The sequence below is a fragment of the Octopus bimaculoides genome, chromosome 6 (genome assembly GCF_001194135.2).
Source record: "Octopus bimaculoides isolate UCB-OBI-ISO-001 chromosome 6, ASM119413v2, whole genome shotgun sequence".
In the NCBI taxonomy this organism is placed as follows: domain Eukaryota; kingdom Metazoa; phylum Mollusca; class Cephalopoda; order Octopoda; family Octopodidae; genus Octopus; species Octopus bimaculoides.
Window position 1 is genome coordinate 66,444,741 of NC_068986.1, and position 23,170 is coordinate 66,467,910.

Genomic DNA, 23,170 nt, shown 5'->3' on the forward strand with positions numbered 1-23,170 from the left:
ATATATATATATATATATATATATAATGAATGAGGGAAATGGAAAATAGAGTTAGCAAGAATCTTTATTCAATACAATGATCATTTTGACCCATCTTGCATCTGTCCCTTGTGGGTGAGATATTGTACAGCTAATTATGTTGCATCTACCAGTGTGGAATGCATCTTGTTAGGTGTCTCTTTTTAAATAAGATACTCCGCTAAATATACTCAGTTTCGCTTGACATGTTGTGGTTGTCAGTAGATGAGACACCTGATGAGATGCATTCTGTACAATATCCCACCTGCAAGGGACAGATGCAAGATTGGTCAAAACAATAATTGTATTGAATAATGATCCTTGCTAACTCCATTTTCTATTTCCCTCATTCATTATAAATTCAATGAACACTGCAGAATTCCTGACATAGATCCAGTGACACTTATATCATAACTGTGGATGACATCAAGTAGTCTAAATGGTGAAAGTGCTCCAATTGGCATACAACTAATCATATACCCAAGATCCAAATAATTACTTATATTTATCTATATATATAAAAGGGTGTTTGTGTGTGTGTGTGTCTTCCTTATGCATTCAAAAACTGAGTTTCTGATTTTGACATATGAGGTATCAAAAGATTCATGTGCAGGGGTCTTGATTTTGTTTTTGCATGCTTAGACGATATCCTTATTGCAAGCCAAAATGCAGAGCTATACAAGAAGCATCTAGAGGTTCTTTTTGATAGACTGGAATAGTATGGCCTAGTAATCAACCACACCAGATGTACTTTTGGTGTTAGAGAAATTGACTTCCTGGGACATCAAATCACAGGTGCTTGTGCTACGCACCTGCCAGCAAAAGTGAAAGCTATCTTATCCTTTTCATACTCCACCACAAGCAAGGCTCTACACTAATTTCTGGGTATGGCAAACTTTTACCATCACTTCATTCTTTCTGCAGCAAGAGTGATGAGACCCCTATACACTGTCAAAGATGGTTCAAGAAAACAGGTGGAGTAGGATGGTGCAATGACCTCAGCTTTAAATCCACAAAACAAGCCCTGGCTAAAGCAATCATGCTGTCCCATCCTCATATGTCAGCTTGGACTGCACTCACAGTCGATGCCTTCAACACAGCCATTCAGGGTGTTTTGGAACAACACATCAATGGTCAGTGGTGACCACTTGCCTTCTTCAGTCAGAAACTACGACCTCCTGAACAGAAATACAGTGCTTTTGACAGGGAACTGCTAGTTATCCATCTAAGAGTCTGCCACTTTCACTATTTTCTTGGAGGTTGCACGTTTACAGTGTTCACAGACCACAAACCACCTTTGCTATGAACAAGCTTTGGAGCCTTGGTCTGCATGCCAGCAATGACAGCTATTAGCCATTTCTGAGTACACCACAGGCACGTAGCTGGAAAAAGCAACACAGTCACCAATGCACTGCTTTGTGCCCCTACCTGCTCTCACACCTACCTAGCCCCAATAATGGAAGGCCTGGATTATGAGGCAACAGACAGATGACGAGATCAGGGCCTACTGCACTGCTATCATGTAAATTTCCTTGCAGGATATGCACCTTGGCTCCAATAGCACAATCTTACTGTGTGACATATCTACTGGGAAGCCACAACTGATCATCTCATTAGCCTGGTGCAAGAAGGTTTTTGACATCATTTACCGACTGTCCCACCCAGGTACTAGAGCCACATGGTGCCTGCTATCAAGCAAATTTATCTCGCACGGTATGGCCAAGCAAATTGGGGAGTGGACCAAGACCTGCATCCCCTGTGAACAAGCCAAGGTATATCAGCACACTAAAGCACCCCCACTTGGCAACTATGAACCACCACAGGCCCATTTCAGCCATGTCAACATTGATCTTGTTGGCCCCCTACCACCTTCGCAGGGGTGCTTGTACCTACTGGCCTTGGCAGACTTCTACATTCATTGGCCTGAGGTTATACCTCTCTGCTGCACAGAAATACAAGAAGTCAGCTGAGCCTTCATCACAAACTGGATTGCCTGTTTTGGTATCCCAGACAACATCGCATCCAATCAGGGTCTACAATTCATCTCAAAGCTGTAAAATGACATGTGTGACCTTTTTGGAATCACAATGAAGTGCACAACAGCCTACCATCCACAGGCCAATGGGTTAGTGGAGAGATTCCACTACTGCCTGAAGGAATCCCTGATAACCAGACTTAACAGGCTCAAGTGGCTTGATCAACTTCCATGGGTGATACTAGGAATCCATACCACCCCAACGAAAATCTCAATACTTCTTATGCAGAAATGGTTTATAGTGCCCTTCTTACAGTGTCAGGAGAGTTCCTTCTGAACGTGAAGCCAGACCCAGATGTCAAAAAGTACCTCACACAACTGAGAAACAGTGTGGGCCAGTTGTGCCCTATTCCCATGTCAACACATGGCACACCTAGATCATCTGTACCAAATAACCTCCACACTGCTAACTTCGTGTTCATTTGATGTGACACACAACAAAAACCCTCCAGTTACCCTATGATGGCCCATATGAAGTCATATGTCTGGGAGACAAATCATTCCAACTCCTAATTGGTGGGTGACAAGACAGTTTCTATTGATAGGTTGAAACCAGCCCATTTCAATATTGACAGCTCCATCCAAGTAACTCAACCACCAAACAGGAGCCACCCCAAGCAAATCACACCAACCCTTGGCAAGGAGTAGTCACCAATGAGCCAAATAACCACACACACACGTGCAGGGCAGTTAAAAGGCTTTCCCAGTTCCAATGACAGTCAACAGTTCTGGTGGGGAGCTATATGTAGGGCACTGTCCAAGGATTTATGACAGATGAACTGTTGACAGGAACTTCACTGTGAGCTAGCTAGGGAGCTGGTCTGTAGCGAAGTTGACTTCTAGTTAAGCGGGCTTCTACGAAGCAGGAGTTGACTGGCAGCTGTCACCTTCATATGTTCAACTAAATAAAACTTTCACTAACACATTCTGGGTCTCTGTTAATTTTTTGTGTATAGCTTAATTAAAGCTATACCAGATTGATTATCCTGGATATAATCCATGAAGAAAAAGTCTTTTGTGATGTCCCCCAATCCAAGAGATTTAATGAATCATTAGCAATGTGTACAATTTCAGCTTCTTGCACTTCTTTAAGAATAAAAATATTTTACTTTTTACCATGGTGACAAGCTGGCAGAATCATTAACATACCAGGCAAAAATGCTTAGTGACATTTAGCCTGTTTTCACATTCTGAGCTCAAATTCTGCTGAGGTAGACATTGCTTTTAATCCTTTCAGGGTCAATAAAATAAGTATCAGTTGAGCACTGGGGTCAATGTAATCAACTAGCCCCCTACCCCAAAATTGCTGGTCTTGTACCAAAAATTGAAGCCAATGTTTTACTTTTAACAGCCTTCAAACACATTGTAGAGAGAACACAAACATGTACTATTCATTTGGAGACCTCCTTTGGTCACGAATGACCATGGGATTGCACCTAGAAAGTTACCCTCCAAGGCACAAGTCTGGGCAAGGTTGTTTATGGAAGACCAGCAGTCGCCCATGCATACCAGCCTTCCCTCTCCATGCCACCGATGTCATCCAAGGGAAAGGCAAAAGCCGATACAGCTTGGCACCTGTGACGTCGCAACTCATTTCAGCAGCTGAGTGAACTGAAGCAACGTGAAATAAAGTGTCTTGCTCAAGAACACAACACGCAGCCTTGTCTGAGATTTGAACTCACAACCTCATGGTCGTAAGTTCGATGCTCTAACCACTGAGCCATGCACCTTCACTGTTCATTAATTTCACTATAATTTTAATTTGCAAATTATTTTGGGTATGATGTATTCATAACTCCATCCATCAAATGATCTGCAATGTTGGATAAACTATGCTAAAACTGCAAACTCTGACTAACTGATATAGATGTCTCTTGCCTGCAAACAAAGCTCAAACCATTCTTTCTATAAGCATGTAAATTTACTTCAGAGCTTAATTCTTAATTTCTCAAAATTATCCTCCCTTCTCTTTGAAAGATTCTAACAGTTGCCACTAAAATTGTCACTTTTTTCAACAAAGAGGAAAATTTCAATTAATTAAAAAAATTTTTCGTTGAAGACAGAATGAACTAAACAAACTAGGAGGAGACATATGAGATGGAGAGTTGCTGAAGAGGTCACAGGAAGTGTGACAAAAGATTTCCAGACAATGGACATAAAATAAGAACAATAATAAACAAGTGAAGAATGAATATATAGTGCATGTGTTTATTTGGCAAGTTTTAAAAAAGTGACCATCTCAAAATATTCAGAATATCATTCTTGAAATATAATGGCCAACATTTTGAAGAAAGGGTTGTTGTTTTTCTTTCCTGTTCAGTACTGAGTACTTAATGAGACACTTGTCACTTTTACAGTGCTACCACCCCTTGTCTCTCTACACTGTCACATGAACATTATTATTGTATAAAATATCAGCTTTGATTTCAGTTTTCATGTTCTCTGTACATTTTCTAAGGTCAAATGAGTTTACCAAATTTAATTTTAAGCAGGCACTATCTCTTTATGTCAATGAGTTCAAGTGTTTATTATTGAAGTTTGTGGGGGGTATTAATAAGTTGTCAGTATTATCTTTCCAACTATTTTGTACATATATGTGCTTACTGTATATATATATACACTTGACTTCGTGAGTGTATATGAACAAGCACAAGTAAGAATTATATTTGTATTTTGTATTTATATTTACTTGCATGAATCTATACATGTATATATGAATATATGTATGTACGCACTGACAAATATATAGCTACAACCATGTGTGCGAATATACTAATATGCATGATACAAATATATGCCTTCATCCTCTCAATCAGAAACACACACACACACACACACACACACTTATATAAGTTTTCAAAATTTGCAGCAGATCAGTTGATGTTTTCCTGATACTGTGTGCTGTCAACTTTAAACAGAAATATAAGAATGGCTACGTAAGTATTTTCTATCCCTATTACTTTCCTGTTCTGTACCTTATTAGTTTTTTTTTTTTTTTAGATGGTCTAGGTTTTAGATCACTGGACTATGCTTAACTTCATCTCTTTTGGTTCAAAGTTAATAATCAATTTTGATTGTTGTCCCTTTAGAGCAACAATTTCCAGTCTGGGGTCTATAGAGTCCCGAGGCTTGTGGTGCTGTAAGAGCCATAAAGTAGAATTGGGGTTATGTTCAAAACTTGTTGAGCAGACAGACCTTTCAAAACCTGTGGCTACCATGGAAAATTCATTTAAATAAAAGGGGACCTTTAGTAGTAGAGAGATCAGGAACCGTTGCTCTCTAGTTAATAAAATATGCATCAGTGCAAGTTGAAAATCCCTTATTTGAAATTCCTGGGACTGAAAGTGTGGCAGATTTTGGATTTTTGGGGATTTCAGAATATTTTTACAATTGCATCCTTGGGGTAAGACCCAAGTCCAAAAACAATATCCATTTACATTTCATAATATGTTTGCTCTGAAAGTAATTTTGCACAAAATTTTAATAGTTTTATATACAATGATACCTTCAGAAAGGTATGATGCTATTATGCTATGTTTTGATTAAAAGGTTACAGTATATGTGCACCATTTGTATTATATTTTTTGGTACTGGTAATAGGTTATATGTAGGGTATAAAAACAGAGCGCTGAATATGATTATAGGTAAATAAAATGAAAACTGGGATATGTGGATATTTTGAAAATATTTCTCAAAGTGACAACTGTACCTTGCATTGTTACAGGCTACCCTTTGGTAAGATATAACATCTGTTCAACCACCCTGCCATGGATGTGACAAAGTCATGGGACTGCTGCATGGCAGATTGCAAAGAGATAGTAGAAGAGCTCAACTGAGTCAATGGTGCTTCTTACATTGATGTTCCTTCACTGATTGCCCAGTATCATATATCCATGTATAAGCTCTCAAATCAATGGGGTCAGTAATAGAGATATATGATATACCAAGCTGTATAACTGCTCGTATATGACCCTTAATAAGGTTCTTCTTACTACTATCAAAACAATGCTGATAAAAACCTAGTTCAAAGGAGCAACTACATTTGTAACACTAACCCATCTTAACTTAATCTAAAATATTTATAGCTTTGCCTCTAATTGTCTTCTTTGCTCCTTTTTTGACACTGTATAAAATTTATCGAAGTTGCCTCTCTCTCTTTCTCTATTACTGCCCTGGCTCTGAAAGGTGCAGTTATTCCATTGTCTCCTTAACTGCAATGTGCCCTCCCTTTCCTATGCCAACCACCTATACTGGAAACCTCTCTCCTGTACCAGAACATCTCTTGGCAATCCTTCTTCTCCTGGCCTTTGACCTCCTCCCTCAGTAGTGTCATTTAAATTGCTGCAATACAAACACTGTAGCATTTTATTTTGTATCAAACAAAATTAAAACATGACTGTCTAGTATTTATTATTATTTAGTTAATTAATTAACCAGTTAACTATTCTATCTGTTTATAATGAATTAACTATCTTTATTTTTATTTATTTACTTGTATTTGTATTAACATTGCTTGTACTAATGCTTGTATAACATCCACTTCCAATGGAGGTAGCAGTAATTAATTAACCAATTAACTATTTATCTATTGATAAGAAATTAACTATTTTTATTTTTTGGAGATGTACTTGCATAGCAAGTGACCTGATCTGAGATCGTGTGCGGGAACGAAAACAATTGCAGCGTGGAAGGTGTTTATAAGCCATTTAAGAAACACACAAAAACCATTAGATTCACTTCAATATTTATATTTAATTTTCCAAAATATTTTCGTCGCTTTGAGACCATGACCTGTTGAAGTGAATCTAACAGTTTTGTGTGTTTCTTAAATGCTTATAAACACCTTCCATGCTGCAATTGTTTATTTTTATTTTTATATCTATTTATTAACTTGTATTTGTATTAATATTGCTTGTACTAATACTTGTATAGCAACCACTTCCAGTGGAGGCAGCAAGTATAACACAAATGAATGATGGTAGATTAAATATGAGGACAACTGTTATGACATGTCTATTAGCAAATACTCATTAGAATCTTGTTTTCAGATGCTGAAAGCTGCTGTTCCCTCTCTCCATGTTACCTCCTGAGCTAGTATGCTCTGCTGGATGTGTAATGTCAGTATGCATGTATGACAGAATGTAAGCATCTTGAGAGAAAAATTGGGTATAAGAAGCATCAGATGTAGTGTGCAAGAGAGACGACTGTCCTGGTATGGTCATGTGGTGCATATGGATGAGAACAGCTTTAGGAAGAAGAAACGATCTCTTACATGTGGAAGAGATAGATCCAAGAAAACATTGGATGAGGTGGTGAAACATGATCTGTGGATGCTGAGTCTCATGAAGGTGATGACAAGTGACTGAAGCCTTGGGTGATTTGCTGTGCTTGAGAAAACATGTCAAGCTAAGGGAAATCATAGCTGTGGCCAGTGCCAGTGACAAGTAAAAGGCACCTGTGCTGGTAACATTAAATGCACCTGTGCCAGTGACATGTAAAAGGCACAGGTGTCAATGATATGTAAAAGGTACCCATGCTGGTGACACATAAAAATACTCATACTAGTACATGTAAAGGCACCTAGTACATTCTATGGAGTGGCTGGCATTAGGAAGGGCATCTTGCTGTAGAAACCAATCCAAAACAGATGGAGCCCAGTGCTGCTCTCCGGCTTACCAGCTTTAGTCAAACTGTCTTACCCATGCTTATATGGAAAACAGATGATGATGATGATGATGATGATGGTGGTGGTGGTGGTGATGGTGATGATGATGATGATGATGATGATGATGATGATGATTGCTCCATTACAAAACTATTTGCTTTATACTGAAGTAAAAATAGTTGCAGCATTTTATAGTCATGAGGTCAAATCCGATTAAAAAAAAGCCGTTTCTACTCCTAAGTGAGAAGTTCCTTTGGTAAAATCATTATCATTGACATTATTGTACTTATCCTAATCAGTACTATCAATGTCATCATCATCATCATTATCATCATCATCAGCAGTAGTAGCATGTTGTTGTTAGCCTCTCCTCAAGGCACCAGGTTTTAAGAATTATTTTCCTACTCTTCCTCCCAAAGCATTACTTCACCTGTTGGGTTGGCCTATAGGGAATGTGCATCTAGTTGTAAACATCATCATTCTCATCAACAGCACCATCATCACTATAATCATCATGTTTAGCATCATTAGCTGCATCATTGTCAGGTAATCATGGACAAACTCCTTCATTGGTATGCACTTCAATATCTTGCACTGATTATAACTGCTTAGGTATGATTCTCTGTAGTGCAAAGCCAGCTCAGTACATTGCAAATGTTTCAGTGGTAACCATGAAGAGACAACTAATAAATACAAGAAGACATTAGAAGAGCACATCTTGCATGCCAAGGCATATGGTGGTTGTTGTCACAGAGTCTGTTGTATTGCTGAACCTTAATTGCATTGGCAACAAACATTGCTGAAAAAGCACATGCAAACTTTAGACTATTTCTTTACATTAGACGACTTCTACCTCTCTTAATCTCTGTTTCTTATTTCTTTACTCTCCACAAGGGGCTACACTCAGAGGGGACAAACAAAGACAGACAAACGGATTAAGTCGATTATATCGACCCCAGTGCATAACTGGTACTTATTTAATCGACCTCGAAAGGATGAAAGGCAAAGTCAACCTCAGCAGAATTTGAACTCAGAACGTAGCAGCAGACGAAATACCGCTAAGCATTTCGCCTGGCATGCTAACGTTTCTGCCAGCTCGCCACCTTAATCTCTGTTTCTTAGTGTGTAATGTGAGATGTGAATACAAATTACGACCAGCTTACATCATGATATTGCAAGAACAGAATTATTATAAAGAAAATTTACCTGCATCAAAAGTAATGTACCTAAATCTTGGTGAAACCTAGACACATTAATCTTAGGTGCAGGCATGGCTGTGTAGTAAGAAGCTTGCTTCCCAACCACATGGTTCAGGGTTCAGTCCTACAGGGTGGCAATTTGGACAAGTGTTTTCTACTATAGTCTCAGGTCAACCAAAGCCTTGTTAGTAGATTTGGTAGACTGATAGAAGCCCATCATTTCCGGTGTCATCTATTTGTTCCTATTACCATTCTATACCCATATAACACTGTGTTTTGGACCATCTGCATATTGAGTTCTACATCAGGTTATTAGTCACACCATGCCTAAGTGAAATATTAATATGTATATATGTATGTATGTATGTGTGTGTCTTTCTGTCTGTGTTTGTCCTCCACTGCTACATGACAACCGGTGTTAGTGTGTTTACATCCCCATAACTAAGTGCTTTGGCAAAAGAGACCAATAGAATAAGTACCAGGCTTAAAAAAGAATAAGTATTGGAGTTGATTGATTCAACTAAAAATCCAAGGCAGTGCCCCAGCATGGCCACAGTCTAATGGCTGAAACAGATAAAAGAAAAGATCTATCTTTAGAGGGTGTCATCACTCATCTAACATGCCTGAGTACATGACCTGGCTTGAATGTAAATCCTTGGAGAATCAAAAACAAACAGAAGCAGTTATGAGAAAATGGTGTTAGAAATTAACACTAAATCATCATGCCTAATTCATACTTTCAGAAATGACCATCACTTTAGAATGATTTCATATCGTGTACCTTCACAGAATACAAAATTGAAAAAATTAACCAAGACAAGTCTAATTACTGATTATTGGTTAAAGCCGCTTATGAAGGTAAGATATATTCTTTTTTAAAAAAATTGCCAGTATTCAAGTAAAGCCATAGCCTAATGTATGGAACCAGCAAAAGAGTAAATGCATCGTTGTGTGGTAAGAAGTCCACTTCACAATAGTATGGCTCCAGGTGCAATTCCACAGCACAGTACCTTGTGTAAGTATCATTTACAGTAGACTTAAGGTCTCTGGTCTACATATACTTTGCAAATAGAATTTGGTTCATGGAAATTGAGAAAAATACAATATATATGTATACATTGTGTGTGTGTGTGTGCAAATTTTGTGTGAATTAGGAGACTGCAACAACTGGAATTTTATAAATAGAATTATGAACCTTTTCTATTATGAGGGCTTATATACACTGTATTAGACTATTTTCTATTATCAATATATGGTGAAAGCACATAATTCTATTTATAATATATACACATTCTGCACAAATGTCATTGTGGAGTGGTAGTAGATGAATTCAGTCTGCATCCATTGTCCTGCAGCCTTAGTGTGGGCTGATCCCCGCAACATGCTGCTTTGAATGGCACAATTAGAAGGGGCCGTGACACGGCTGGCTTCTTGTCCCAACTTGAGCCTGCAGACCTCAGCTGTGGGGGCTGTAAGTGCCCCCTTCCCATTTGGAGGAGGTAGATCTCTAGTCTGAGATGTGAAGTGCAGTAACACATTCTCCAGCTTCAATCTTGCAGCATTGGCTGTAAGTCTGGGTGTCACCACTCATAATGTGGAGGAGAGAAAAATTAACGAATACAGGGGCCTTACTATCAATTTGTGCCAGCTACCATCAAGAAATCAGGTGTTCTTGAACCCCATACTACTGATTTCCTCCAGAAAATAGGGTCAACAGTGGCCTGTCAGAAAAATGAGCACCACAAGGTGGAGTGACTGCTGCAGCAAGTGTCATTGGCCATCCTCTGTAGTACTGACATCTTGGTCATTACCATGGGTCATGGCTGAGCACACCATTTATTCTGGGGTATCTGGTTCATCGTCCCGTCCCCTTCCATCTTCCACTGATTTACCCTACCTTTTTTCTTTTCTTTCTTTTCCTTTCTTTCTCTTTTTCCCAGTTTCTTCATATTTAAATTTTATAATTATTTTGATTACAATAATTTACTTGAATACTAAACAAAGAAGAAAAAATAAAATAAAAATATGTGTACATATTGACCTTGTTTGTGTTTATGCTTATACTGCTGTTATGGTAATGTTCTGTCTATTTTTATTTCCTGTAACTAGGTAGTTCAGCAAATAAAAATTGATAAAATAAGTTTCAGATCGAAATAACTACTGTGATATTGATAGGATCAACTAAATCCTGACAATTCACTCCTTGACTGTAGTCCAATGATTGAAACAGGCAAAAATCAAAAAGAATGCACATCTTCCACATACAGGCAACCACTTAGATCATTTCATAAAAATACAGATCTGAAAAAAATAGTTGGAATTAGGATTTTGTAACTCACTGGAGTGAGGCAAGTACAATGGTATTTATCTTGCCTAAAGAAACAGCATGTATTAAACAAGAGGATTATCCGTAATTTTACTTATAGTTTGATATTTACCTACAGGCCAACATGTTTGAGACATTTAGAAAGTTAACCTTTAGAAGACAACAATTTACATGTACTAAAATTACATAATGAAATTTGGATGGGTTTGTGTTAGGAAAGGCATTCAGCTGTAAAAACCATGCCAAAACAGACACAGAAGTCTGGTACAGGCTCCTGCCTGGCCAGCTCCTGTCAAACCATTTAATCCATGCCAGCATGGAAAGTGGACGGTAAATGATGATGATGATGATGATGATGACGATGACGACGACGACAATGACGACGACGATGTCCTTCCTTTGTAACTCCTGATTTTATTTTAAACAAAATTTCAAAACACAAAACTTAAATGACGCAACCTCAAGTGAATTCATTAATACATAGTATTACCACTTAATCAATTAAATATTCTCTCTCAATACATACTCCTAATATAATTTAAATTTGATTTTGTAGGCTAGCATTGAAAATGTGACTATATTAATCTAACTTTGTTTTATGAGTTATAGTTTTGTTTAACAAGATAAGCTAAGCAAAAACTGTGCACAATAAAAATTCTCAATTTTATTTAATTGGGGATGGTTAACATTACAACATTTATCATATATTAGTAATAATCTGATTCATTCTAGGAATCTTATAAGAAAAATAATAAAGCTCAGTTATTGTATGATAAGTTTGATGCATTAAAATAGAGAAGCAGAATGGCAAAATTATTAATAAGCATCTAACAAGACTGAAGTAAGTCTGCCTGTTTAGCATTGCCATTCAATTTCATTATCTTAATTTGTTAAATTTAAAGTGTATTGGATTTCAGAGATATTCTAAGTATTGAATGAACATTAACGACCTTGTGGTTTATAAAACTGAAGGTCGTATAATTATGTGGTGAGAGAACAAGTACAGAATTACTGAATTAGAATTGATAGCTCACAAGTATTTAAATGAAAGTGATTTGGATCTCAGAAGTATTTTAAGTGAGTTGAAGATAGTATAGAACTATAACAATAAAGCATTTAGTGCAGGGCTTCTGATAATGTTTAAAACCATAGAAAATGCCAGTCTTGCTCTGACTGGCTCTGCATTCCATCTTTTGTTTTGATTGAGTAAAGCTCTGTTTGTTATCTGGAATAATACTCTACTTCAGAGAGTGGAAGAGAATGCACTTCTAGAAGATATCCTGCATTTATAACTGAGCTAACCTTTATCACCCAGTTCACCACATATATGTATGTATGGATGGATGGATGTGTATATATATGTTTTCTTTGGGATTTATTTTATGTTTTTTCCTTTGCAAGACTCAAGCTGGTCACTAACATAATGAGAAGGCTCTTTTGCCTAAGTCAAGACAGATTTTGGTTATTTTCATGCCATAGAACTGCCCATGAAGAGTTGATGAACCTACTCAACAGCAAAAATTTCATTGTTTTTAAAACAATTATTTGTCTATAGAGTACTGACATGCAAACCAAAGTGTTGATGTTTATAGCTCTTTGTACCATATCTTTGTTAAGACTAATATTCCTCAGTGACTCTTCTCCCCATGTATCTTCCCTGTAGCAAATAAGTACAAAAAAAGAAAAGAATAGTATTGTTTCACCATTATTGTGGCATCTATTGAATGACAGCTTTTTTTGTTGGGATGCTACACCCTAAATTTTCCCAATAGTGTTGAAGAAAGCAAATGGAAATCCTTTTCAGTATGTTCTCCCTGTAATTTCAACATCAAGATGTTTACTTGAGGTGGTAGATTTGAGATTGTTTTTTACCATAACATATGGTCAACTCAAACATCTGTTTTTCTCTTTTTCAATTCATTTCTTAGTAATAATGTTGTTATAAACAATGACTATAATGATAATAACACTCTTTATAATCAAACAACCTGAGAACTGGCAAGCCAGGAGGCTGAACTAGGCTCCAATCTGATTTGGCAAGGTTTCTACAGCTGGATGCCCTTCTTAATGCCAACAACTCTGAGAGTGTAGTGGGTGCTTTTAGGTGCCAATGGCACGGGAGCCAGTCAGGCAGCACTGGTATTGGCTATGCTCGAATGGTGTTTTTTATGTGCTACTGGCACAGGTGCCAGTCAAGTGGCACTGGCATTGGCCATGCTTGAATGGTGCTTTTTACATGCCAGGCAGGCAGCGCTGGCATCGGCCATGCTCAAATTGTGCTTTTTACATGCCACTTGCATGGGTGCCAGTCAAGTAGGACTGGCATTGGCCACAACTATGATTTCACTCAGTTCAACAGGTCTTCACAAGCACAGCATATTGACCAACAATTGAAAGGTGCTTTTCAACGGGGCAGTTAAAAAGCATTGGCATCAACCATGACTACGATCTCACTTGGCTTGCCAGGTCTTCTCAAGCATGACATATCTCCAAAGGTCTTGGTCACTTGTCATTGCCTCTGTAAGGCCCAACGCTCGTAGTCATACTTCATCACCTCATCCCATGTCTTCCTGTGTCTACCTCTTCCACAGGTTCCCGCCACTGTTAGGGTGTGACATTTCACATAGCTATCCTCATTTATACATATCACATGACCATACCAGCACAGTCGTCTCTCTTGCACACCACATCTGATGCTTCTTATGTCCAACTTTTCTCTCAGAGTGCTTACACTCTGTCATGTATGCACACTGACATTACACATCCAGTGGAGCATACTAACTTCATTTCTTTCAAGTCTATGTATGTCCTCAGCAGTCACAGCCCATGTTTCACTGCCATGTAGTATGGCGTACACAGGCATCATACAGTCTACCTTTCACTCTGAGCAAGAGGCTCTTTGTTACCAACAGAGATAGGAACTCTCTGAACTTTGCTCAGGCTATTCTTATTCTAGCAGCTATGCTCTCAGAACATCCACCTCCGCTACTGACTTGGTCACCTAGGTAACGGAAGCTATCAGCAACTTCTAGTTTTTTCCCCTGGCATGTGATAGAATCTGTTTTCTGTACATCTTTGGTGTTTATTGCACCTGTGCATCTGTCACACACAAAAACTATCTTCCCCATAACTTCTGCAGTTCCAAAACCAATTCACTCCAAATTTGGCAAGAATATTACCCATGCTTAATTGACTGTTTTAAACTAATGTTTTGTCAAGTTTATTAGCATTAAATTTGCAATTTACTGGATTAAACTTAGTTTTTGGCTTACAACTTCCGCCATTTACTCACACGTGAAGGATTGTGGGGCAGTTCTACCTTGCTGATTTGATCTGTTTACATTAGTGTTTACTTAAACCCCCCCACTATTATCGCCTATGGTCATGATGCCCCCCACCACTTCAGCACAAATTTTCTCTAATTACCCTCTGCTCATGGTGATAACACAGGGTGAACTGCAAGCATGACCTTTGACATGTAGGCGTGAACACTATTAATGTGCACCCCACTTTTTTGATCTGTGTACATTAGTGTTTATTTAACCCCCACCATTATTGCTTATGGCCATGATGCCCCCTCCTTTACTCACTTCCCCTCCCCCTATTATCGCCAACAACCATAATGCCTCCTTTTCACCACCATTTTCCTTAATGACATTATGTCAATGGCCAATATGGAGTGAACTGTGAACATAACCTTTGACCTATGTGTGTGAACACTATTGATTGTCCACTGTAGTGAGCCTATCTGATTAGTTCTTTGACTGAATTTCATTGGTGGAACACAATTCACCTGATCATGCCAGTGTGAAATTATGATTACTGATGCGCTTCCGAGCATATCTGATATGTGCTTCGGCTTACAGGTTAGGCCTACCATTTGATCTACATTATTGCTTTAACTTCATACTTCCTGTTGAAATTTTTCATTGTCCCCATACTCAATTAAACTAGCTCTTTCACACTGTTTCTGCCTACCAGTTTTTAGCTCATGTGCTGTTAAAAAATATTGCATTCAGTGTCTTTGTGTTCACATAGCTAACTGTCTGTCCCTGCTTCCACCTTTTTTTAATAATATGTTTAGTAGGTTCACTTTTTATACAATGTGCCAAATTTGCTTTTCAGTGTCCCCTTTTGCCCATTTTTTAAAACTCACAATTTAAACATAGTCCAATACTACTGCCATGCCATCTAAAAAAAGAATGCACCTTGGCCATAAAACAGAGTCTGCTTCAGCTGCCAAAAGGAGGTGGGCGAGCCATGTTTTTTTCAAGGCCAGTAATGTAGGATGCTCAAAATTTATTCGTACTTGCCTTAAATGTGGTCTACAGAGAGGTGTTGTAGGCACTTCATGCACCAACTGCTTTCAAATTCGTGAACCCCAGTGTCTCCACTACACCAGTGCAACCTTGCAGACCTGATATGTTGTGAGTGCTACTGTAGTTATGCTTTCAAAGTTACTAACTTTCCTTAACCATGTTTCTTTTCCTTTGTCCAACCTAGGTTTGTCATCTGTTTTCACAGAGTTCCCCATTTCACAGCAACATTTCTATTGCTTTCAGTGTAGAGGGAAAAAAAGGCCCTTTTCAGGGTCACTTTACATACGATTGTTATACCACCTGAGAACACATTACAGCCCTTTTCAGAACTTCATATTAAACTGTTACCACTTGGTTTCAGCGGTACTCGGCAACCAATTTGGCATTAACGTTATTTATGACACAGGAAATTTACTAAAGTATCAAAAACATTGTAGTATTTGAATCCCAAGCAATCCCAGGTACTTCTGCTAGTATATATATTTATAAATATATATATAAATACATATATGCATGTATGTATGTATGTATGTATGTATGTATTGGTAGTTAGCTAGATAAACACAGTCTTGAGATGTATATTTACATGAAACACAGAAAATACAGATTACAGAATCAAGAAAACAATAACAAAAGAACTGAAAAATCTTACAGTCTTATCTCAACAACTATTTCAAGAAGCCTATAACTTAATGTAATAACCATATTCATATGTAGCATCTGCAAGATTTCATAGGTGTGTGTCCTGCAACTGGTCCCAAGGTGTCTTTTCTCATGAGCAAGTCATATGTGATGACAGAAGTACACCTCAATCTCATTGTGAATGGAGGACAAAATTAAATGATTACAGATAGGCAAAATTACATTCGAAATTTTAAGTCTCTGTATCATCAGTTCACTGATTGTTGCATGTCATCAGCTTATGCATATTCAGTGCACATTAGCACTGTCATTGAGAAATATATATACATGATTGGCTTTTCTTCAGTTTCTATCTACCAAATCCACTCACAAGGCTTTGGTTGGCTTGTGATAGTACTAGAATACATTTGCCTAAGGTTCTGCACAGTAAGACTGAACTGGGAAGCATGTAGTTTGGAAGCAAATTTCTAATTACACAGTTACACAAGCGCTTATAACCATGACTGCACTTAGGATATTTACTTACAAAAAAAAAAAAAAAAAAAAAAAAAAGTAGATATCTGTTAGAGTTTAAATAATGCACTATACTCTAAAGAGTTAATATGATATCTAATATGTCTTATGTAGAATGACAAACCAATGTGTCCTTGGTTGCTAAAGGGATCTTCTGGAAATGATTGTAAGTATTCTCTTGAATAATACTTCCTTTGTATTAACAAATAGAGTTATTTATGAAAATAACTACTCACACACATGCACACACACACACACATATATATATTGCATATGTGTGTGTGTGTGTGTGTGTGTGTATATATATATATACACACACACACACCCATAATATATATATGTATGTATATATAAAATAAATTGAAATTGCACTAAGAGTGTATACAAGATGATTTATCTATATTAATATTAATATGCTTCACTGGTTTCATATTTGTGTGGTTTTCAAAGGTGCAAGATTTGAGGGTTGTGAAAGAGTATTGCGAATGATGCATTTTACGACACAACTCCACATCCCTCATATCTTACACTTTCTAATGTCGGATTCTCTAGGGTTGGAAGCAAACAAAATTTATTCGTACTTGCCTTAAATGTGGTCTACAGAGAGGTGAAACTGGTTAAGTGTATCAATATAAATATTAATAAATTTTCCTAAACATTCTCAGTGCATTTTCAGCTTCTTTTATTTCATTTATACTGAAACTATACATACTTATATATATGTAAATGCATGTCAGGACTGAAATCTCATGTGAATGAAATCAAAATAATACTGTAATAAATATGCTTTGAAGATGTATAATTCTCAATTCCTTTTTATGATGTCTTGAATATATACTCTGCATGTTGCATAAAATCTAAGGAAGCAAACTTAGGGTGTATCTGTCTAGTGAAGTACAGTGTAACTGTTTATCTTAATTTTATATTTTCCCTATCATTCAATGTAGTTAGCTGGAACCAGAGTACTAATAAAGTAGCTGCCCAGATTCCAAATCCCTATTCCATATATATTTATATATATACATATATTAATATTAGTTTACAGTATTATAAATCCATTATGGCTGATCTTACCAATCAGTTTTGCATTAGGGGTTCAATGGAGTGTTAGGTAACAGTCCGATTATGTAAGCTGTACTCTTCAGAGGAAGCTGTTAGGAAATGAAATATGGTGACTGCCATATTTCATACATGCATACATACACACATACATACATATATATATATATATGCATGTGTGTGTGTGTGTATATATATAAAAAATGAACAGAATGCGATAAAAAAATCCAAGGCTATGAAAGATTTCAGAACATTTATAAAGAGAAGGTCTTACAGCTGTTTCCGTGTAGAGGCTTACAGCTGTTTCTGTGTAGCCTTGGATTTTTTATCTCATTCTGTTAATTTTTTATATATATGCATGCTAATATATGACCTACGCTGGATTCCTCATTTGTATAATCATCGAACCTGGAGCTTAGCTATAGTCTGTCCATAGCAATTATTCAGCATTACCTGACACTTTTGGGTCTTCTTGACACCATTACCTCTCATAACCTATATATATGTTGTTATATTTGGGAATGGTCATCTTTTGTTAGTAAACACATGCATTATTTATTTGATTTTCGCTTTAGCCTTATTATTATTATTATTATTATTATTATTATTATTATTATTATTATTATCATTATTATTATTATCATTATTATTATTATTATTATTATTAGTTTATTTGTTAGAATTCTTTCATCACACATTATGAAGTCTATTCAACGACTTTCTGTCTCACATACCACAGAAAAACAAAATGGAATAAGCAGGACAAGAGGTGACATGTAAGACAAAAAGTTAGGAAGGGCACGCAAGATTTTCCTCTCAATCTTTGAATTTTTCCATTGAAAATTTCAAATTGATAAAAGTGATATTTTATGGAAACAAAACTGTAGCTATGTATAAGATTCAGAGAAGGAATCTAAAGTTGAAATATAAATTGGAATTGAATAAATATAATTCAACTAAAATTAACATGAAGATAGATGAACACCTTAAGATAATAATGTTGCAAAAATATAAACTAGAAGAACAAACTTTAGGTTAGTTAAAATATGTTTGTGACATATAAATTCTTAAGGCAAATTCACTGCAGTTGTCAAGGAGATAAAATTCTCTTTTATGATAAAAGGTGTAAAAATTGTAGCTTAATGAAAATGAGTCAACATTAGTGATTGAGTTTTTAGTTAAAGCTACAGCTTTAATCTGCCCAGCGTTAATTCCTTTTGGTATTTCCCATTGAGGAAGGCTAAAAAGTCAGAAACACAAGACAAGGAATCCACTAGGGGGAAACATTGGATAGATATGGTGTTTTTATTCAATTCCAATTTTTATTTTAACTTTGGATTCTCTCTCTGAATCTACAGTTTTGCTACAGCTACAGTTTTGGTTTCATAAAATATCACTTCTATCAATTTGAAATTTCCAATGGAAAAATTCAAGGATTGGGAAGAAAAACTTACATTGAAATTGTTAAAACTAATTTGTTGTTGGCAGATCAAATCCTCTGCTCATATACAGCTGAGAATATTTAGTGTCTTTGTTCTGTTGTTCAGCTACTTCTCTGTCACATATCAAGAATCCTAAGAAACTTCAGTTATCCCACACTCAGCCTATTGACCGCTCAGAGCATACTCGTGCTTTAAATTCAGCTAAAATGAGTAAAGTAGACCTACTGAAGAGGAAATATTGGTATGAAGAACCGAAACCTGTATCTATCTGTAAGTTGATTATTTTTGGTGATAATTATATTTGTTACGATTGTTTTCTATGAAACTTTTCTAAAATGTTTTGTGCAGAAGTAAGACACATAAACTGATAGAAACACAAATAAACTGGAAAAGATTGAAGGGCATATAAATAGACTGACAGTGGGACTAGCTATTTAGATAGTTATATCTCGCTTGTTAAAAAGCTGAAGGTGAAGACAAATTTCTGGAGTTCATAGCTAAATGGAAATGCTACACTGATTATGCTGCTTTTCGTAGTTATGTTAGGCATAACATAATCATCATCATTATCATGATCCACATTTAACATCCATTTTCCATGCTGGCATGGGTTGGGTGGTTTGACAGGAGCTGGCCAAGCTCTACTATTGTCTGCTTTGACATGGTTTTTATGGTTGGAAACCCTTCCTAACACCATCACTTTACAGAGTGTACAAAGTGCTTTTTATGAGGCACCAAGAACAGTGAGGTCTGTTGAAGGGAGTCAATACTACACCCCTCAGTTGTGTGGGTTGTGGTATCGAGGGAAGTGAATTTGTGCCAGATGATGAGAGATTAGAGTATGACAGAGGGACAGAAACAAGTATCTTGCTACAAAGGAGATACATGGCTATCCCAGATGGAAAAGGAGAGATAGATAGATAGATAGATAGATAGATAGAGGGGAGAGAGAGATAGAGAGAGAAAGAGAGAGAGAGAGAGAGAGAGAGAGAGCTGTATCAGAGTATGCTCTCAAGTTGGTTCTTATTCTATCAGTCTCTTTTGTTGAACTGCTTAGTTGCAGGGATGTAAACAAATCAATGCTAGTTCTATATTTAAGAGATGAGGAATTATATACATTATTTACATTTGATGGATATTTGTCCTCATCTTGTTTGTTGTTAACACAACGTTTTGGCTGATATACCCTCCAAACTTCATCAGGTGTCTTGGGGAAATTTCAAACCTGGGATCTCATTCCTAAGGTATTTTTCGATGTTGTTGTTGTTATTATTATTATTATTATTATTATTATTATTATTATTATTATTATTATTATTATTATTCAGGTCAATGCCTGGAATAATAGATAGAGAACACCACTGGAAATCATGAAAACTAAAAGAAGCAGCATATATGCTAGGACACAACAACCTCCTAAGCATATGGGAACCGGTATTAAGGAAGGATAGGAAAATATTAGATTTATAAGCCCTAAAATTCACTCCATGGCATATGGCATAGTGGTTAAGAGTGCGGGCTACTAACTCCAAGATTCCGAGTTCGATTCCAGTCAGTGACCTGAATAATAATAATAATAATTAATTCTTGTTTTATTGGCCACAAGGGATAATATAAATCAAAACATGTAAGGACAAACACAGGACAATAAAAAAGAAAGGTCTGTATAAACATTTGATAACAACGAAAATATAACAAGTACAAAACTCCCAACAGGGGGAGGTGCTTTAAAGATTACTCATGGAAAAACCCATAAAAGCCTTTTCTCCGTTTTATACCATTTTTTTTACAGTTGTATTCTCAGAATTGGTCCATCCATACTGGACATTCTTCTGACATTCACCCACCTTTCAACAAATTTGCTACGAGACAACACTTCCCTCTCTACTCTCACCTTCCTTTTCAAGTGGAACTTGAAAAAGTTGATGAGGCCTTGGCCAAAGAGGAAAGTGTCTGACTTTAGCCCTTTCAAATGGGTCTACCATACCACCTCTTTTGCTACAGCCACCAGACAAATGAAAATTGCCTTGCTCTCCCAGTTAAAGGAGGTCGGTGGGGCAATCTTCACTATGGATTCAGCTGATAGCTGGATCTGTTCTACATGCGACAGTAGCTGTTTGGCATAAACCCACAGGTCAGCAATATTTGGGCACTGGACAAGTGCGTGCAGAACAGTTTTATGGCTCTGAGTACACCTTGGGCAGGCCTGGCTGCTGGCACTTCCATGCCGGTAGAGTTTATCTTGAACAGGCAGCGCCCCTCAATAGCGCTGCCAGGCAAGGGACTTTTGGAAGTTATCCATGGGCCTCAGCCCGAAAGTTCTGCCAAACAAACTGCTTAGCAGATCATCATCGACACCTAGAGTTTCCCCAAGAATGTCTTTGCACTTTTCCTGCTTGACAGCACTCAAAGTGCCAAGCGCCCTTTCTCGGTGTACGTTTGATCCAAGATTGCAGCTCCGTCAAAGAGACGAGCTGTGGAAAGGAGAGTCTGATGAACAGTGACCACACCTGCTCACCGTCCAAAAAAGACTTGAGATGCTGTAGCCTGTGCGCATGTCTGCACATCAGCAACCACGGAATGCCAAGGCCTCTGTTCAGTGGCTGTTGACAGCAAATGGAGCTCCTGACCAGTGGTACCTGACCCTTCCACAGAAAATGGAAAAGCAAGTGCACCAGCTTGGTCAACCAGCGGTCAGGTAGCACTTTTGGGTCTACTGTAGGCAATATGTGTTTTTTGTGAGGTCTGGGGGTGGCAAAGGGAAAGGCTACCCTAAGCAGCACACACTCTAGCTATGCTAGTGACTTTAGTGGTACCCTTAGGATTGAACATGTGACTGATTCTCATGTAACTGAATCTGTGTTGGTTCACATAGCTTTTATTTCAGAACTGGATTCTTTTTTATTATTTTCAGCCAGCAAATATTCAATGGGTGCAAAGAATCACTTTCTTGGACTTTCTGATGCCCCAAGGAGCTAGAATTCTAACTAACAATTTTCAAGAAGCAATGTTGTTTAATAAGAAACATCTTTCCCTAATGTTTGTGTCTGATAAACTCATCAGTATTCCTGTTTTGATTATGTGAACAACATATGAATTATGTCATACTTCCAAAATTGAAGTGCTATTTCACATAAGCACACACACACACACACACACACACACACACTGTCTCTGTCTCTCTCACCATCCCATCCACACACATGAAAATTATTAAGTGATTATCTTAATAAATTAATCAACAAAATGCCTAATTGTATTTTTTCTTATGAAAAGTAACTTTCTTACTGTTGTGAAGGTTATGAAATTTTTTCTCAATTTTAGTTTTGGCAACATCCACAGTTTGTATTGTATGCTCTGGAAGCCTATGTTGAAGCAATTACAATGAGTTTGACTTGTGTGTCCTATATTTTGTTTTACTGGTGAGTCAGAGAAGGAAGTAATTATGTCCCCATATTTATTTTGGGCCTCAGAAGCTGGATCCCCTCTCAAAGACCCTGGCAAAGAGTATCGATGGCTTCGATATCAGAGCTCTGAGAACTATCAAGAACATCAGATGGTGCCATCACATTTCCAACAAAGAACTGCATGCATGCATCAATCCACAATCTCCCATCTCATAACAATCTGTCACATGCACTGGTGAAGACATGTCCGCTGTTTCCCACTAGATCATCCTACCAGGGCTTTATTTGATGCAGAAACTGCAGGCTGGAAGAGGCCTCATGGCAGACTCTGCACCAGAAGGCTAGACGTGATTGGGGAGAATCTCCAGAGGCTCAACATCACCTTGGAGAACGCAGAGGGGTTGGCATAGGACCACCAGCGATGGAGAGCACTGGTGAACCTGATTGGCTCTACACATGATGACACCTCTGGAACCACTAACTTAGAATGACTCCAGTCTCATCAAGCAAGATCATGAAGCTTCTGAGATTGGTGAAAGGAAAAT

General features: G+C 37.4%; 1 protein-coding gene across 4 annotated transcripts in view; it reads left to right on the forward strand.

Moving 5' to 3' along the window:
* Nucleotides 1-22,465, forward strand: part of LOC106877207 (uncharacterized) — a 35,272-nt gene extending 12,807 nt beyond the window's left edge. Inside the window, exons 2-6 of one of the 4 annotated variants that reach the window (XM_014926056.2) lie at nucleotides 4,923-4,989; nucleotides 9,661-9,775; nucleotides 16,832-16,883; nucleotides 19,324-19,488; nucleotides 22,133-22,465. In XM_014926056.2, the coding sequence (XP_014781542.1) occupies nucleotides 4,982-4,989; nucleotides 9,661-9,775; nucleotides 16,832-16,883; nucleotides 19,324-19,488; nucleotides 22,133-22,197 (405 nt within the window). In that variant the 5' untranslated portion in view covers nucleotides 4,923-4,981 and the 3' untranslated portion in view covers nucleotides 22,198-22,465. The other 3 variants (XM_052968835.1, XM_052968836.1, XM_052968837.1) reach the window with 3 other exon arrangements.
* The last annotated feature ends 705 nt before the right edge of the window (nucleotides 22,466-23,170 follow it).